The 17855-nt window shown below is 48.8% G+C and overlaps 7 protein-coding genes across 7 annotated transcripts; 3 read left to right on the forward strand and 4 right to left on the reverse strand.

Moving 5' to 3' along the window:
* Nucleotides 1-42: 42 nt before the first annotated feature.
* Nucleotides 43-1869, forward strand: LOC111079562 (mitochondrial import inner membrane translocase subunit TIM50-C). Its single transcript, XM_022374785.2, has 5 exons — nucleotides 43-322; nucleotides 391-559; nucleotides 623-1151; nucleotides 1232-1355; nucleotides 1435-1869. The coding sequence occupies exons 1-5, from the start codon at nucleotides 163-165 to the stop codon at nucleotides 1623-1625; spliced, it is 1173 nt and encodes a 390-aa protein (XP_022230477.1). The 5' UTR covers nucleotides 43-162; the 3' UTR covers nucleotides 1626-1869.
* Nucleotides 1870-2892: 1023 nt separating this feature from the next.
* On the reverse strand, nucleotides 2893-4847 carry LOC111079560 (zinc finger protein 436). Its single transcript, XM_022374783.2, has 2 exons — nucleotides 3932-4847; nucleotides 2893-3873 (listed from the first exon to the last, which is right to left on the reverse strand). Exons 1-2 carry the CDS (start codon nucleotides 4721-4723, stop codon nucleotides 2893-2895), a joined length of 1773 nt encoding a protein of 590 aa, XP_022230475.2. The 5' UTR covers nucleotides 4724-4847.
* A 219-nt stretch (nucleotides 4848-5066) lies between these two features.
* Nucleotides 5067-6234, reverse strand: LOC111079571 (RING finger protein vilya). Its single transcript, XM_022374795.2, has 4 exons — nucleotides 6224-6234; nucleotides 5779-6156; nucleotides 5552-5715; nucleotides 5067-5495 (listed from the first exon to the last, which is right to left on the reverse strand). Exons 2-4 carry the CDS (start codon nucleotides 6103-6105, stop codon nucleotides 5279-5281), a joined length of 708 nt encoding a protein of 235 aa, XP_022230487.2. The 5' UTR covers nucleotides 6106-6156; nucleotides 6224-6234; the 3' UTR covers nucleotides 5067-5278.
* Nucleotides 6185-8752, reverse strand: LOC111079568 (mitosis initiation protein fs(1)Ya). Its single transcript, XM_022374793.2, has 2 exons — nucleotides 8486-8752; nucleotides 6185-8420 (listed from the first exon to the last, which is right to left on the reverse strand). The coding sequence occupies exons 1-2, from the start codon at nucleotides 8525-8527 to the stop codon at nucleotides 6381-6383; spliced, it is 2082 nt and encodes a 693-aa protein (XP_022230485.2). The 5' UTR covers nucleotides 8528-8752; the 3' UTR covers nucleotides 6185-6380.
* Nucleotides 8753-9050: 298 nt separating this feature from the next.
* Nucleotides 9051-11819, forward strand: LOC111079567 (activating signal cointegrator 1 complex subunit 2). Its single transcript, XM_022374792.2, has 5 exons — nucleotides 9051-9288; nucleotides 9352-9512; nucleotides 9586-10200; nucleotides 10269-10547; nucleotides 10630-11819. Exons 1-5 carry the CDS (start codon nucleotides 9175-9177, stop codon nucleotides 11675-11677), a joined length of 2217 nt encoding a protein of 738 aa, XP_022230484.2. The 5' UTR covers nucleotides 9051-9174; the 3' UTR covers nucleotides 11678-11819.
* On the reverse strand, nucleotides 11712-14138 carry LOC111079570. The gene is made up of 6 exons (XM_022374794.2): nucleotides 14007-14138; nucleotides 13697-13940; nucleotides 13527-13619; nucleotides 12624-13457; nucleotides 12213-12555; nucleotides 11712-12160 (listed from the first exon to the last, which is right to left on the reverse strand). The coding sequence occupies exons 1-6, from the start codon at nucleotides 14097-14099 to the stop codon at nucleotides 11824-11826; spliced, it is 1944 nt and encodes a 647-aa protein (XP_022230486.1). The 5' UTR covers nucleotides 14100-14138; the 3' UTR covers nucleotides 11712-11823.
* Nucleotides 14139-14624: 486 nt separating this feature from the next.
* LOC111079563 (WW domain-binding protein 11) lies at nucleotides 14625-16758 on the forward strand. Its single transcript, XM_022374786.2, has 5 exons — nucleotides 14625-14779; nucleotides 14849-14974; nucleotides 15047-15144; nucleotides 15211-16382; nucleotides 16448-16758. The coding sequence occupies exons 1-5, from the start codon at nucleotides 14716-14718 to the stop codon at nucleotides 16638-16640; spliced, it is 1653 nt and encodes a 550-aa protein (XP_022230478.1). The 5' UTR covers nucleotides 14625-14715; the 3' UTR covers nucleotides 16641-16758.
* Nucleotides 16759-17855: the final 1097 nt, after the last annotated feature.

A 17855-nucleotide genomic window follows, 5' to 3' on the forward strand; every position in this document is an offset into this window, starting at 1 on the left:
GGGGATTCGCCATCAACTATCGATGGTTTGTCACCTCTAAGTCTTAAAAAGTAGATTATGCCGGTCTAGAGAAGTTGACACATTTGGAACAAAAATTATTAGTTAATATTTATCCTTGCGGGGAATTTTCGTGCGTGGAATAATATTTAAATTGGCACTAGCATGGCTCCGGTTAGCAGCATCCAAATTTTGCGAATAGTCAACACATGGCGAGCGCCCGTCCTCACAGCATTTGAACGCACATTGGGTAATCATCAGAAGACTAGGTCGATTCTTCCTCGTGCTCTGTGCACGGTGCGCGGCTATAGCAGCACAGCCAGCAGTAAGTGCCAATTGCGAACCTTAGATAATTGAGTGATTTCCATTGACATAAATTGACATTCGTTGCAGAGGAGGAGCCTGCACCAGTCGCAGGCGATGTCGGAAATGCTACGCTACTGTCGAAGCTATTTCCACAAACTGCGCCCGAGACAAACAAAAGCGAGGAGGAGGAGCGTCAAAAGCGCGAAGAGGAGGAGACTAAGGAAAATGAGCGGGCGTGGAAGCGCATGAAATTGGGGTACGTAACCGCAAAAGAAAGACTGCAAAGGAATTCCCTGAACATTCCCTCTGAACTGATTAGGTTTGCCGTGTTTGGTGGCGGCGCCGTCGTCGGTGGTCTTTGGGCCCTCTATGAATTTGGGAAGCCCGATGTGGATCCCAATGGGCTGACCATTGAGGATGAGTTCACCCACAAGCCCATGATCCAGCAATATTTCCAACGCATGTGGAAATCGCTTCACTACTACCAAAAGATGATACAGGAGCCGTCGCGTGATAAGCTCTTGCCCGATCCCCTACAGCATCCCTATGTACAGCCCAAATATACGCTTGTCCTCGAGATGAAGGACGTTCTGGTGCATCCCGATTGGACGTATCAGACCGGTTGGCGCTTCAAGAAGCGGCCGGGCGTTGATCACTTTTTGTCCGAACTGGCCAAAGAGTATGAAATTGTCGTGTTCACGGCAGAGCAGGGCATGACAGTTTTCCCCATTCTGGATGCACTCGATCCTCATGGCTATATCATGTACCGTCTGGTGCGCGATGCCACGCACTTTGTCGATGGCCATCATGTCAAGAATTTGGACAATTTGAATCGGGATCTGAGAAAGGTAAGTGAAGATGAGAGACGGGAAATGAATGAGGCAACCACTCGCTTTCCCTTTAATCCTTTTTGTTTTGTTTGCGGCAGGTGATTGTGGTTGACTGGGATGATAATGCCACAAAAATGCATCCAGATAACACATTCGGCATCGCTCGCTGGAATGGAAACGACGATGACACTCAGCTCCTTGATCTGGTGTACTTTTTAAAAAGTAAGTTCCGCACTCAGCCGGTTTCCCCTTGCCCCTTGCCCCTTCAGCACTAATCAGAGTTTATTTCACTCGTTTGTAGTCATTGCCCAGAACAATGTGGAAGATGTGAGGGAAACCCTGCACTATTATCGCCAGTTTGAGGATCCAATCAGTCAATTCCGAGAGAATCAGCGCAAGCTGGCCGAACAAATGCAAGAGGAGGAACGCCTTGAGCGAGCCAAGTCCAAGCCCATGGTCAAGCAATGGACGCGCAACCTTCTGGGACGTTAAATCATCATCCAATGCCCGCCCAAAACCAAATCCCTTCCAGTGTTTCTTTACGCCATTTACGCCATCAATCCAGACAGCCACAAAGACGCAAAATTACACTCCCAAAAGCACACAAAAACCGAGCCACATATAGGATGGCTAAATGCTGGTGGTCGGGTATACGATACGAGGAAATACACGTGAAAAATATCGTCTTCTTTTTGTACATTAATAAATCAAGCGAACACTTTTGGTTTTCAATGAATTACAATGCTGGTTTTCGTTGCACGGCAAATGTTATCTTATCTTTATATTAATTATATAATTACAACTTAAAAAAAACAAAAACAAAAACAAACCAAAGACGAAACAAATCCAAACAATCGAAAATTTATAGTGTTTCTTGTGGGGCCCTAATAGCTTTTTGCAATCCAGTATCCTGATCCTTGCAGTATTAGTCTTTTATGAAAAAAATGCCATGAATCCTGCTGCATGATTGGGTCCTGTGTGGCGGGGACTCTTCCTATGATATGCCATACAAGAACTAGAGAGTTTTGACACACAGAATCCTGGGTGACTAGTCCTCAATGATATCAAGGGTGACTAGTCCCAGCATGAATTCATGGCCAAATCCATGGCGTAGCCTGTACCGAAAGCCCAAAGCCTAAGCTTTACCCTGTTTTTCTTTAATTTCGCTTTCTGTAGCTGTATTATCTAGCAGATTTTGCACTATATCTCTGTCGGATTTGTCGCTTTCTTTTATTTCTTGACTTGAATCATATTTTGGAACAATTTTTAATTTTGTTTAAATTTTATTCTCGTCTCCATTTTTTCACGATCATTTCACATATTCACCAACATAATGTACAGCTAAAGTCACGTTTGGACAGAGCTTAAAATATGTACAAAATCACGATTAAAATTTAAAAAGGAAAATTTATTTTAAAAAAATTGTACGTAGACTTTGTCAAGGCGGAATACCGGAGGAATCTTTTTACAGAGCTGCTCCATTCCAATATGTGCTCAATATGATCCAACTAACGTTTAAGAAATAGTTTTTTGGCTTTAAGTAGATAAACTTAAACTAATCGTGCGACATGAAGGATATATACAATTTAAAACAGCTGCATGCACGCCCTTTGCTTTTGTCCCTTCACTTTTCTTCTCTGCGCGTGCTAGCCGCAGTATTTACACACAATATATAGTCTATATATATTCGTAGATATTTTCTTAGGCTAGCCTTAAGCCACTAGAATTCCTAAACCTACCGCTGCCGCTGCTGAGTTACCTAGAGCACCACCACAACCTTGGAGTTGGACACTTTCTGGTCAGGTACGTCGGGCATGACCGTGGAGGATCTTCCACCTCTGCCGTGCTGGAGTACATTGGGCACACGCATGCCCATGCCCATGCCAATGCCTACGCCCACGCCCACGCCCACTGACGCAGAGCTGACCACGGGGATGGTGGCGGTGGTGGTGGTGGTGCCAACGACACCATTATAGCGCGAATCCTTGTTGTGGACGCGCAGGTGACTGTTGAGTCGCTTCTTGGTGGGGAATGCCTTGCCGCAGATCTCGCACTTGAATGGCTTCTCGCCGGAATGCAAGCGGACATGGGCATTGAGGTTGCTGGTGAATGTGAAGGCACGTCCACAGATGTGGCACGTGTGCGGCTTTTGGCCAGAATGGACGAGCATGTGCTTCTTGTAGCCGGACTTCTGTGACAGTCCCACGCCGCAAATCTCACAGGTGAACATCTTGGCCCCGGTGTGACTAACCTTGTGCTGCCTCAGCGACGAGGAATCATAGTAGGCCTTGTCGCACAAATCACAAGCATAGGGTCGCTCTCCGGTGTGCGTGAGCATGTGGCGTTTTAGATGATCCAAGGCGGCATAGCCGCGTCCGCACTGATCACAGTTGTGTGGCTTTTCCTCCGCATGGGTGCGCTTGTGGGCGGCCAGGCTGGATGTGGTGCGATAGAATCGCCCGCAGATGGGGCACTGGTGGGGCTTGACATTCGTGTGGGTCAGCATGTGCTCCTTGAAGTTGCGCAGGTGCTTCAGCTTCTTGCCGCACTCCTCGCACCTGTACAGCTTCTCGTTTATGTGGGAGCGCATGTGCTGGTTCAGGCGGCATTGCTGGCGGAAGGGCTTGTGGCATACATGGCAGACATACGGCAGCGTCTCGCAGGGCAATTGGCTGGACTCCTCTAGGGACTCTTCTAGGTAGTCCTCCTCCTCGGCCTCGATCTCCTCTTCTTCGCATGTCTGTTTGTTAGTTTTTGGATGAGGATTAATGCCTCTACGGGAATGAGAATCCACTTACCAAATGCTCTTCTGTTTCCTCCTCTACCATGTCGAGGCCTTCTTCGTCGATCTCCTCGATGGCGTCCTCGGAGCGTATCACTAGTATTCGGTCATCGAGCATATCGGCTGTGGATGCCTCGTCCATCACTTCAATATCATTGTTCTCGTCGTCCAGGGAGCAGAACTCATCCTTAATGGTCACATATTCTATTTCGGCCGGCTGGTACCCATGGACGCTCTCAATCTCCAAATGCTCGGCCGTGTCTGCGAGCTGAATTTGTTCATTCTCCTCGCCCTCATGGTCCTCGTGATCCACATGCTCGGCCACCTCTTCGATGACAAATTCCTCCTCGACTGGTTGCAGTTCGCTGAGATTCTCCAACATTGCGCCAGACGATTCGTCCGAGGAGGCGCTCTGCTTGATGCCGTCACCCTGCACGTCAGTTAACATCTCAACCATGACGTACTCATCGAAGGCATCGTTGGCTTCGTTCAGTCCCTGGCGCAGAAGTTCGTCCGAATCGATAACCATGCGCTTGAACGCGACTGCCTGCTCCAGGAGCTGCATGCAGTTCTGGCAGATGTGTTGCGGCATCGTCTCGCCGTCCTCGGGCTCAAATGAGAGATTCGAGCAGTAGTTTAGCATGTTGGCCAGCGTGGTGGTGCCCTCGGTGCCAATCTCGACCTCGTCTTGGAGCGATTTATACAGCTTGCAGGCTCGTGTACAGGTACGACAGTTCATAACCACGCTCCCAGCCTTGGCCGTCATCATGGATTTGGGGAGTTCTCTTACTTTGATTGCTTTATTCATACAGTTTGGTCGGTTAATCCAAACGCTTTACAATTCCCACTATTTAATGCGCCGACTATTTACTTTTTTAATGCACAACTTCTTTTTGCTTTTTTTGCCATTCGAAGATAAATGTGTCGCTTGCAGTGTGACCGCGTCTTTATCGATAGAATATACCCGCCTGATCCTCATAAATATACCAAAATATACCTTCTTATTTTAAAAAATACCGTAAATATACCGACGGACGCGACAAGCTGTGAGGACTGCCGTTTGACTTATATTACCAGCCAGTTGAGACTCTCAGCACTAAAAATATAATTTTATTCAATTCATGACTTAATTTTCTACAAGATTGGCTGGTTTTCAAAACTAACCTTTATTGGATTGTTAACAAAATAGGGCTTAAACAGAAAAGGTCAACAAAAAGGATCAGCATAAAAAGGTTATTGGAAATGATATGTAACGTAAATTTACTTTTCCCAAGATGCTTTTAAACATTAAGCTTCAATTTAATTAAAAATAGCACCTACTTACTGGCCAAAATCTAGTTAGAGGAAAATACGGAGCATACATTTACAGGTCGAATGAATTATTTGAGTCGTGCACAAAGCTGGTGATCTGCTGCCTGCGATTCCCTGCATCGATCGTAGATTGCACCGATTGGGGCGGTGGCATTGGATTTCGAAAGCTGGGAGTGGCCCTGGAAACAGGTGGGTTGGTCGCTAGCTTTCCCGATGTGGAACCCGACTGCTGGGCTTCCATCGATCGCCGACGCTTGGAGATGTAAAAACTAAAGGGGAAGTGGACAAATGTAACTGTCGTTCGCTTTAATTTTCAAAGACCTACCGTCGTTGCGCCTCCTTTTGCTTTGCCACTTGCAATTTGATTTGACGCATTCGTTGGGTCAGTTTTCTACGCTCCACGCGCAGCATTTGTTGATCGCGATAATGCTTTTGGCACACAGATTGCGCTAATTCTATGTCCTTGTCTAATTTATCCATTTCCTTTTCCTGTCATGGTCAAAAGGCAAGCAATTAAACTGAATCCCTAAACCAATTTCATAATTAGTTCACCTTCTTCTCCTTGTACTTATCAAAGTGTTTCTGATTGCTCCGCTGGAATGTTTCTATGATATCTTGCGAGAGATTCCACGGCTCCGGATGAAACATTCGCTTCAGAATGTTGGGCATCGAGTTGGTCACTTGCCGACCGCGCACACTCTTGTGGCAAATGGGGCACATGTAGATGGGCGCATCGCTGGGCGTGCGTCCCAGGCAGGCTTTTACGCATTTCTCGCAGCTGACATGCTGGCAGGCCAGTAGGAAGAAAATGTGCCTCTTGAAGGTAAATTGCTCGAAGCAGCGATTGCAGTGTATCCATAGTTTATTGGCCTCCGGCATGGGCGTCAAGGACGTATTAACGGCCTCTTCCGCACAGCCTCTGGGGGTATGCTTGGCCATTTATTTGGATCAAATCAAATTCGTTGCAAATGTTTCGGTTTATTTAAATTAACTGTACCTGGACTTGTGCCAGCGCTGGGATATCAGTGTATGTATGGCTGTATGGCAACGCTGCGCCTTATGCAACTCTGCCAGGATAACGGAATATGCAAAAACACAAGACTTTTAATTGAATATAAAAAAAAAACATGAAATACAATACATAAAACTATTGGCTAGGTCTGTCGCATCCGCTCAATCGGTTCCCTGGGCCGGATGCGATACCGCTTCGACGAACTGGACGGCGACATGGAATTACAGTACGGATTATCTAGTGTCTGAGTGCGCTTCCGCTTCAGGGGCTGCACATCATCCGCATCCCGGGTCGAGGTGCGCACAAGAGAGCCTGCTATCGAGGCGCAACGTTTGATCAGGGAGCCAGATGATCCATTGTTCTCCTTGTTCTCTTTGTCGTTCTTGTCGCCCCGCAATTTGGCCGGCAGACGCATCATGGTGCTCATTATGGACCAGAGACGCCCAGTGCCCTGATCCCGCTTCTTATCTTTACGTGTGGAGGCATTGGTGGGCAAAAAAACCTCATCTTCATCTTCCTCAGGACTTTGACCCACTGGCAGGTCCTGGACCCCACTGAAGGTTTTCAGCTTGTGGCACTCGCGCAGCGGCGGACGAGCTCTGGGACGTTCCGGTGGCGATAACGCACGATGCATGAATGACACAGACTTCTCCTTCTTGATGGCGGGGGAGAACTCACCGCTTATCTGGCGCGGCACAATCGACTGTAGGCGCCGCTCTGGACGCTCCGGTGTGCCCGTATTCGGTGTGTAGAATGTATCCTTGCTCTCCTCCTCCCCGCTCTGGGAGGCTGCTTCCTGGCTCTTGTGCGGTGTCTCAAACTTAATCTGCTTCTTGTTAATGGAAGCGCCAGAAACTCTGGTTATCGGTGTAATGGGCGGCACATGTAGCTCCGCCGACTCCGAGGTGGATCGGATGATCTCCACACTCTCGCAGGAATTGTAAACGGTGGACCCGTGACTCTCCCCCATGCTTGAGGGCATGGTCCTGGTAATGATAATCGACTCTGTGGTCAGTTTCTGGGCCGAGAGCATGAATTGTCGCTGGTAGAGATCATGGGGATGCAACAAGGAACTCACTTCCGATGAGGAGCTCTCACTTTGAGTTCGTCGAACGACGGGCGAAAGGCGCAGGTCGAGCGCAGATGATCCAGCTGCTGCCCCATCGGCCGAGTGGTTATTGTTATCGCTGAGATCGAGACGAACGCGCCGCTGCATGAGACCAGTGGGGGGAGGAACAAGCATTGCCCCATGCTCGACAAAGGCTTTCTGAATGCTCTTGGACATGACCTGACGCAGGGGGGTCACGGCGGTCATCTTGCTGCGAGCTCCCACTTTCCAGGGACGCTGCTGCTGCAGCTGCTGCTGCTGATGCTGCTGCTGGATTGGATTGGCATCAGGGGCCGGGCTTTGCTCCTCCTGATAGATGCTCGACACATGTCCCCCGTTGGAGGCATTGAAGGTGAGCGGCTCCTTGGGCTTGGCAAACATCGACTCCAGCTGGACGGGCGTCGAAGTGGAACGAATTACCTTGCCCTTTTCAACGGTTTCATGCAGGCTGGTCAGCTGACCGATGCTGCGCCTAATCGAGCCATTACTGATGGATGAAATATTCCTGATGGAGGAGACACTATCGCTTATCATCTCCTCGTGGGTGACACGACTCTTGGCCTTCCAGCGCATATTGATCAGCGAAATGGGCGTCACACCCGGCGAGGTCTGGGTGGAAATGGTGCTGGTGCACATTGGCGCATTCGAAGCGGGGACCATGGCCAGCGCCTGCTTTATAGTCACCTTGGATGTTTCCGAATTGGATGTCAGATCGCTGCTGCTGCCACTGCAGTCCTGTCGCATGTCCACGCACTTGCTAAACTCTCGCAGATCGTCGATCCTCGTGTAGTTGCGTAAGCACTTGCGGCACCGCAGCGGCAGGTGGGCGGTCTCGATGTGCGCCAATAGCTCCGCATAGATTTCCGCACACAGCACAAGGGGCTTCCGCTCGCATATGGGACAGAACACGTAGATGGTGGTCCGTCCCGACTCCATTTCGATTTTATGTTCGACTATGCCGACAGCACTAGCCACAGCGAGGGGCTCGCTCACTGCAATGGCGTGGGTGTTGAACTGATGCTTATTGCGGCATTTACCGCAACAAAATACGCGCTTGCAGATGTGACACTTGTCCTGGCAATGAAACAACGCAATCAAATACAAATTCGTGACGCTTTTAATTGGTTTAGTTAGCATACCTCATCGAACGACCACATGTTTGGGCCAGTAAAAATAGACATGACATGAAATTAAATTAAATAAAAGTTTTATTGGACAAAATACTGTGCACACACACAAACATATACACATGCACGAAAATGCAACGGTTCTTTGGCGCCTCGGAATGTGCGGTAGTTTCAGGGCTGCTATATATGATAAGTGTTTGAGAAATTAAACTTATTAAAGTTATCTGATATTTCAGACATTCATTATGTATCATTATGTACCCTACCCTCATATTGAAAAAGTTTAGTTTCACATCGTGCTACAAATGATAGCGCCGATAAACAACGTTGATATACAAAAACAAGCAGTTCGATATTTCTGCTTATCGCTTCCGAAGTAGTAGTTAGAAGGTGGGCTCCCTATTTACCTGTTATTTATTTGTAATTTTGTGCAATTATTAATGAAATGCACTTAAAGCTTACTTACAAGTTGAAGGCATCATTTAATTCCAATTAAATCGGTTTAGTGGCAATGCCGATGTGGTGACAGAGAAACGTCACCAATTTGATGTGCCGGCCTCACCTTATGTGTCAGTGCTCCATGCGCAGCTGCTTTGCTGGAACAATTTCATGAAATTCACAAAATTTTATGTTTAACTGTAGATAAACCTGCTGCAATCAACATACAAGACAAATAGTTGTAATTAAGCAGAGGAAAAGCCATGCTGGACAACGACACCAGCAACAACAATTGCAATCCACAGAAACTGCCACTCGGTGATCTAAAGTTTGCCCTATCTGGACAGGATGGCGTCAAGCGGCATGTCCCAGCTCTGGTGAGTGACAAATTCGTTGTAATTGCGTGCATATTTATGTGAAATTTATATGGTGTCTTGCAGGATGAGCATTGGGTGAGACGAGAGAAGCCCTTTGGTAGCTACATTTGCCTGATGAGCTCCTATGGCAAGCTTAAGACTGCAGCCGCACTGGAGGAATGGACATTTACGGCCAACAATTGCCGTCAGGATTTGGAGTTTCTGCTCAGCCTGAGCCAGCACGAGTAAGAATTCCCCTGATCCTACAATCCAACTAGCAAGCATGGCTAAACAAGTATTCGTGGTGTCTCTGCACAGATTCTGGTCGTATATGGTGTACGAGGAGTCGGCTATGGCTGCCATTGTGACATTCCTGCAACGAGCCAATCCATACTACAGACAGCCCGATGTCAGTGATAATTCCGCACAGGATAAGGAGATCGCTCAGGCCAACCAACTGTATGGCCAGCTGCTCCGACTCGTTGTGCGACTGGTGATGCGTCTCTGCACCGCAAAAGAATCGGCCTCCGAATGGATTACACCCCAGCAGCACAGCAGCCTGCTGTACAGCAACTATTTGATCTCCGTGCCGCTTCTGTTCGATCTGGCCATTGCCGTGGGCGACTCGGAGCCCCGAAATGTGGCCCTGCTGAATCAGATCTTTGACAGCGTTCTGCGCATTCAGCCGGAGTACAAGAACGACATTAAGGAGGCGGTGGCCTTCTATGAGAGTGCCTTCCTCAGCATGCAGATTCAGGTGGAGAACGAGGGCTGCGAGGGCGCCGGCGGTGGAGCGCCAATTGACGGTGATCTGGAGACGCCCTACGATGATGTGGTGCTCTTTGCCTTGGACTGTGCCTATACGCTGCGTCTGTTGCTGCAGCTACGCCCAGAGCTGGTGGAGACCATCGAAGAGCTTCGCTTGGTGCAAAGGTGCCAACAATTCCCTCTTCCCTCTCTTTTTACTTTCTCTCTATCATCTGTCTCTTTCTAATTCGTAGCATTGCCAATTTCTATGATCTGACTGTTCCCATGCTCTACAAGAACATCTATATGGTGAATCCCCAAGCGAATTCCCTGCGCTGGCTGAATGAGACTCGCCAGCAATTCCTGGGCGTGGTGCGGGACGTCATCAGCTCACAGCTGGCGAGCGGACGCGGCCAGAAGCTGGTGGAGCTGCTGCAGGAGTGCCTCTCCGCCCAGACATTTGTGGTGGACTACCAGCGACAGTATCCGCTCGAGCATGACATGCAAATGCTGCTCAATCGCTGTCCCAATGTGTACGTAAATCTCTTCGACTCCGCCTCCGACGCAAATCCGTGCCACATACTCGTCTATATATAAGGTATATCTGTATTGCAGAAAGAACTACAAGGTGGACTTTGTGGTCTCTGGCTATCAGAAGGCTGTCAGCACTTGCCCCAGTGGCGTCATGGCCGATGAGCTGGACAGTATCGTGGACTCCTTTGACGCCGAAGAGGAGGAGGACTCTACGCCCACCTCGCCACTGCCTCAACCCCCGTCGAATGGGTCGACGCGCGACATTGATCTGGAGGTCAGCGCTGTGCTGGATGTGCTGCCCGATCTGGGCATGGGCTTCATACGTGCCCTGCTCACGCGCTACGAGAACAGCGAGCAGGCGATTGCAGCCATTTTGGATGACAATCTGCCACCGGATCTGGCCGAGATGGATCGCCAGAAGGTCTACGTTCCGCCCGATCCGCAGGATAAGCTCCAGAGCCAGACGGGCATACGACACTACAATGTGTGCGACGGCGATCGCTATGATGTTCTCACACAGGACAAGCCCGAGTGCATTATCAAGCAGGGCAAGGGTCTGCCTGGCGGTCCGCGCAATGCCGAGCAGCTGCTCGACGACAAAAGGGATGTGAAAAAGCTGAAGGAGCGCTACCAGCAGTATGCCATGGTCGAAGAGTCGACCCACGATGACGGTGAATACGATGATGAGTACGATGACAGCTACGAGGCCCTCAACGAGGGTCAAGCACCGCCAGTGAGTCTGCTGCGTGCCCGTATGCAGGCGGCGGCTGTGTCCTCCTCCTCGCACGCGGCTGCCTACGAGACCCAGGACCAGGAGGAGGATGACGAGGATAGCTCCGATAGCAAGTCCGACAAGGGGACGGGGTCGCGCGGTGGCGCCGACTTCTGTGAGAATCCGGAGGTGATCCGTGCCCGCTACCAGCAGCGCCAAATGGCCAAATACGGACAGCAGCGCAGTGGAGGTGGACCACAGCCGAGTGCTGCCGTCACTGGGGCGCCCAAGGGCCAAGGCCAGACGCAGCAGACCCAACGCAGTCGCGGCCAAAAGGAGGCGCACAAATCCTCGCGTGCCAATCACAATCGCAAGGCAGGTGCAGCCTTCAAGCGCAGCAAAGGCATGATGTCCTAGTTCCAAACAGACCCAAGCAAAATAAAATCCTGGCACGCTTTTGGTTGATTCCAAGCGTACACATGACTCTCCATATAATATAAATGTAATTGGCATAGATTAACTAGCTAAGATTAACTATAGCAAAACGAAAAACAATCATACAATCAGGCACATTCTTTGTCCATAAACTGTCGATTGAGTTGCTGCATCTTGGCGCTATGCGCATCCACACCCTTGACCAGCAGGTAGTTCTCGCGTACGAAAGTCTTGAAGGGCGTGCTCAACTGATTGGGACGCGACATTTTGTGTGTGTCCGTGGCATTCCAACGCTCCACGCTCACCTCGAACTGGCAGTAGTGACAACGGAGTAGCTCCGCCTCGTTCTCAAATGTTATGCGGCCATAGGAACAGCGGGCGCAGAGGGTGCACGTATATTTATGGCTGGCATCACAGTCACTGATCAATGCCAGCTCTGGTATGAGGCTTTTAGCTTGGTACGCCCTACGGATACAATGGGTTAGAGAAGCAAGAAGCAGGTGCAATGAAAGCCTACCATTTGCGACAGTTGTCGCCATGCCCTGCCTCACGATTGAAGACAAATGCCGCCACATGGCACATCTCGTGCAGGAGTGGCTTTATAAGCATGCCCGTTTGATTGATGTGCTGCCACAGCAGAATGCGTGCTGTGCGCTTGCCCGATGTGGTGAAGCCCAGCTCGCTGCTGCAGGGCGTATTCATGCCCGATTTCCACACTATTTTCGCCTGTAGGCCGCAGTGAAAGATGGCATGATTGAACACACTGAACAGGACTTTGGCCAGGGCCACTTTGCACTTCGCAAAGTCACTTTGGCGATAGGTCAATGCCCGTGGATGGCACAGATTGATCGAAGTCTGAGCTGCAATTGGATATAAAGTGTAAGCAGCTTGGTTTCCTGTCTCCAGGACAAACGAACGATTTACTTACGATTCAGGGACTCGACAAATCCGTAGAAGTGCGGATGCTGTTCGAGGCAGGCAATGCTGCCATTGTGGCGTCGACAAATGCTAGCCCGCTGCTTTTCACTGGGCAGGCCGCTCAGATCGATCGGCTCCTTGAGGAAGGCCGGTGTCTGTGTCTCAATATAGGTGGCATTCGCCTGGAACACCAGGTCGTCATAGAACTTTGTCTGTCTCTCCTCAATGGTGGGTGCATTCTGTTTCGATATGTTCAGCCTCGACCAGCTGCTGCTGGAGATTGTCGTCGGTGTGGTGGGCGAAAAAAGGCGTTTGTGTATCGTTGTGGTGGTCAGATCTGTTGGAGGACTCCGGGAGGACACTAGAGGCTCCTTCTGCGAAGAGTTTTCTAGCTCATCGTCAAAGTTGTCCATGGGATTGTAGAGGCGTCGGCGCGGGGCCATGAGGCCCAGGAATTTGTGCAGTCTCGTCTTGAGCTCCGCATCATCATCGACCGACAGTTCGGCTACGGGGCTATCCCCCACAATCGCCACCGACTGGCCTAGGTCAATGTATATTAGACGCTGATCCCGTTTTGTGCAATTCGCGTCGCTGCTGCTGCTGTGGCTGTGCTGATAGGAGACGCGCCTCTGCTTGTGACCAACCCATTTGGTCTCAGAGCTGCTCAGTTCCAGGCTATAATCCTCATCATCAGTATCGTTCGACAGGCTATACGACTCGTCTTCCCCCTCCGGCTGCGACGAAGAGTAATCAAATGTTTTATCCAATAGAGCGCGTACGGCGCGTCCACTGCGGGTTACCACCCTCGGATTAGTTGGAGTGCTGGCACGCCCACCCGACTGATCTACAAATATATATATCATCCATCTATATTATATTATATCACGTCTGCAGTTACCTGCCGGCGACTTACATGTATCTACCGATCCACTATTGGCATTTGATTTCTCAGCTATACCACGTTTTCGCGGAGATTTCTGTTGTTCCATGTTTTCCAGACTAGAATCTAAAAGGTTGTTTTGTTTTTAAAATTACTGTGCGTTCGTTGTACGTTATTACTTTGCGGCGAACAAGTTCTCTTACAGCTGTTGGCGGTGTCCTCGGATTCGGTCTCATCGACGGTGACAACACTCAGGGAATTATTGTCACTTAATTCGATGATGGTGCTATTCAACTCGTACGAATGGATGCAACTAACCATGGACATCGAATCATCCGAAACAAGAAAAATATCACTGCTGCCGACGCTGCTGTTGGGTGTATTTTCGTCGTCACTATTGCCAGCTTCGGCCATTTGGGGCAGTTTGCACGGGAGATCTTCAGTCTCCTACGACAATTAACTAGTCGAATGAAAGTGCTGTGTACGGGGGACACCGGCATATGAAAAACTTACTCTATTGTTGTCATTATTATCGTGATTAGTGTCGTTTAATTGCAAATTGCTGAGCATATTTGCCAATGAAATATTATTTTCTTCAAGCGACATGTTTACTGTTGTTTTGGGTCTGGTCTGACTCCCGGCATCATTCAATAGTGAAGCTGCAGTGCTGGAAAGGGTCTAATATTTGACTATCTCCCGATACTTTTGGTCTCTATGTTATCATCGGTGTTTTTTTCATTTGGCGGTTGAATTTAATATTCGGGTACCAGCATTACAATTCGCTGATTTTTCGGGATTTATTTTGCAAACATCGTTCGGATTGGATGAGTGTGAATAAGACCCGAAAGAGGGGGAATGGAATACACAACCTGTATAGTTTAATCATATACACCCCACCTTCCTACGATGCTCCACGTTTCCTGGCCGTTACTTTAATTTATACTAATTTAGTAAGCTATAAGGTAATTTCCTATTTATGCGTAATAAAAAAAAAAGAGATAGGAAATCAGAAAATAAAATAATAATAAATAATAATAATAAAATAAAATAATAAATGGCTTCATCAGATCGATATATTTAATCGATATAACGTACGCAAGTACGTTTGAGTTTTGCAGCACTGGCGTTTATTTTTACTTGGTCTCACCTCCCACTAAAAGACGCCGCCTCCCGGTTGACTTTGTTTTATTTAATAAAATTGTTAGCCAATCAACAAAACAAGATGGGTCGGCGCTCTATTAATACCACAAAAAGTGGGAAATACATGAATCCCACAGACCAAGCGCGTAAGTCAGATGCTTTAGCCAATTCGAAATTGTAACCCCAAATCCAATCCCCCAACAAAAATGTTTCAGGCAAGGAGGCACGCAAAAAAGAGTTGAAAAAGAATAAAAAACAGCGGCAAATGGTACGAGCCGCGGTCCTTAAGAACAAAGATCCATCGCAGATTCTCGAAGAGATGGAGAAGATCGATGAGATGGGTAAGTTGTCTTGTAGGCATTTTGTATGGCCCTTGTAAAAATAATGCAGTGGCTCCAATTCCCTCCTGACAGAGTACAATGTGTTGCAGCCGTCGCCACTCAATGAGAAGGTGTTGCGGGACAAGCGGAAGAAGCTAAAGGAGACCTTCGACCGTGTGATGCGACTCTATGTAAGATATTCCATTTAATCATTGAACAGAAAAGGAAACTAATCTTTATTTCTCTGCTCCTTGCAGCACAATGACGAGCCGGAGCACTGGGCAGAGCTGAAGCGCAAGGAGGTGGAGTACGAGAAGAAGCGCATGAAAAAGCAGCAATACTACGAGAGTGTCAAGCACGCCCAGAGTGTTCAAATTGATGAGATTCCCTTGCCTGCTCCCGTCACACCGACCACTCCTGGGCCCACTCCCAGCGTGGCCCCTGTCGGCACAGGCTTTGGTGTGGGCGTTGGCATGCGGGTTCCACCACCGCCTATCGCCCTGGCCCTGCCCCCTTATGCACCTGGCGCACCGCCGGGGGTGCCGAAAAACAGCGATGCCATTCCCGTTGAGGTCCAGGCAGACAAGCCCAGCGAAGATGAAGATATGGATTGGCTGGGCGTACCGCCGGGACCACCGCCGGATCTGTTCGCCATGTCCGAACTAGACTCGGACGCCGAGGGCAATACCGACTACGACGGAGAAGTGGACGAGGTTGATGATGAGGACAAGGAGGAGGCGTCAGAGCCAAGCACTCAGAACATTGACGACTTCATGAAGGAAATGGAACATGTGCACAAACGCAAGCATCGCAAGCTTGCCAAGGAGGATGATGGCGGCGACTCGCCCGACGAGGAAGACGATGAACCGAATGAGATGTCTGTGCGCAGCCAAGATAGTGACTCGGACAACAAATCGAACCTCAGCAGCGATAGCGAGGATGAGCCCGATGACGACGAGGACGAGGATGAGGACATGGCCGAGCTGCCGGCAAAGACGGAGCCAGCCAAACCCACAGTGCCTGCCATAACGACGCCCGGTCCGCCTAAAGCTCCCACACTGCCACCCCTTCCGCTGCCGCCATCGTCATCGGTGCCGGCCCCACCACAGGTCCCCCAGCTGCCGCCAATACACAACATTGGGCCGCCAGCTATAATGTACCGTCCACCGCCCATGCGCCCGCAAAACCCACATTCTGGTCCCGGGGCTGGCTTTGGGATGCGTATGCCACCAGGTCCACCACCCGGATCGCGGCCGCCTCATGCTCTCGGGCCCATGCCCCGCATGGGCATACGTATGCCGCCAGGACCGCCGCCTGGTCTGCCACCCCGCATGGCGCATCACAACAAGCAAGGCGGACCACCGGCACCACCGCCGCTAAAGGAATCGGCCAAGGGTGTGACCACCATCACCGCCAAGCCACAGATCCGGTAAGCAATGATCTGTGCAATTGAATTCCGATTCCCCATTCTTACACCCATTTTCTTTTACCCAGAAATCTAAGTGCGGATGTAACGCGGTTTGTGCCCTCCACGTTGCGCGTGAAACGTGACGATCAGCGTCGGGCGGCTCGCCCCAAACACACTGCTGGTGATACCGGCCATGCACCGTCGGAGTCTCACAGCAAGCCGCCCACCAAAGACGACGCCTACATGCAGTTCATGAACGAAATGCAGGGTCTGCTGTAGCACTCCCCACACTTCCGGGATGGCAGTGGGAGAGTCTCTTGGATGCGGCTGTAAATTGAATAATTTTAGTTTTAGATAAATTGAGTCAACCAAAGCAGCAACGGCGTTTTTGTTCTTCATATCAATATGGTTTATTAATTTGTTTGGGACAAACCAAGGAATCATAAGTCTTATATGGAAATTGACTTAAATCAAAGTCTATAAAATTACAAAGAGGGGCTTCAATTCTCTGTTAGGCCATACTTCGCCCCTGAAATGCTTTCGGCTTTCGATTCCTTGCTAATCTGTAATTTGTCAATGGCTTTTATTTGCTGGCTGGCAACATACTTTCTCCTTTTGGGAATAGATCTTTTCTTAGATTTAAGTTCTTTATTTAATTTGTTTATTTTCGCCCGAAGCGCGCTGCATTTCTTTTTATAAAAGATATTTGACTTCGTTAATTGTTTACATTTAGCGCAAATAGGGGGATCTTCATTTTCCGTAACCACTTCGGGTACAATAAATTCTTGAAAATTATTTTCCAACTCTACTAAATTTAATGTTGGAATAGCTTCGCTTTTTAATTTTTTCTTCCCTATATGTTCGCCAGAAAAATGATCTTGGCATATAAACATTTTTCTATCGAAATCCTCCAGTGGGATACAACATTTTTCGCGCCAGATTTGACCAAAAATGCTATCTGCAGGAGGAAATTGAAACATTTTTATGCCAGGATTGTTGCGCTTGGATTTTCTGCAAGTGCCCACACGGCATTGCCGGCCGGATTGTGCTGAAAATTTGTCGATTCCGCTCATATTTGTCCACAATGCTTGCCTCAACAAGTAGAGCGTGGTGGTGTGTCCCCGGTACCAATCTTGATCTTGGTCTATAGCTTGCAGGCTCGCGTTCAGGCCCGGCTCCCAGCCTTGGCCGTCGTGATGGTATTTTATTGATTTATTTGGTCAGTCTTGTTGGATAATCCGAATGCTTTACAATTCCCACAAGTTGTAATAATGTGACGACTATTAACTTGTTTTTATGCTCAACTTCTTTTTGTTTGTTTTTTTTTTGCCATTCGGATAAATGTAGTGCTGGAGAATGCTAACATCGATTTCATCGATGCTTGGATGCAGATATCGATGATTTTTCTCAAGCATCGATCAATATCATATTTTAGTGTTTACAGTGTTGTTAAAGTTGATTTTTTATTGTATATATACTCTCTCTCTCTCTGTT

The sequence above is a fragment of the Drosophila obscura genome, unplaced genomic scaffold, assembly GCF_018151105.1.
Source record: "Drosophila obscura isolate BZ-5 IFL unplaced genomic scaffold, ASM1815110v1 contig_73, whole genome shotgun sequence".
Lineage (NCBI taxonomy): Eukaryota > Metazoa > Arthropoda > Insecta > Diptera > Drosophilidae > Drosophila > Drosophila obscura.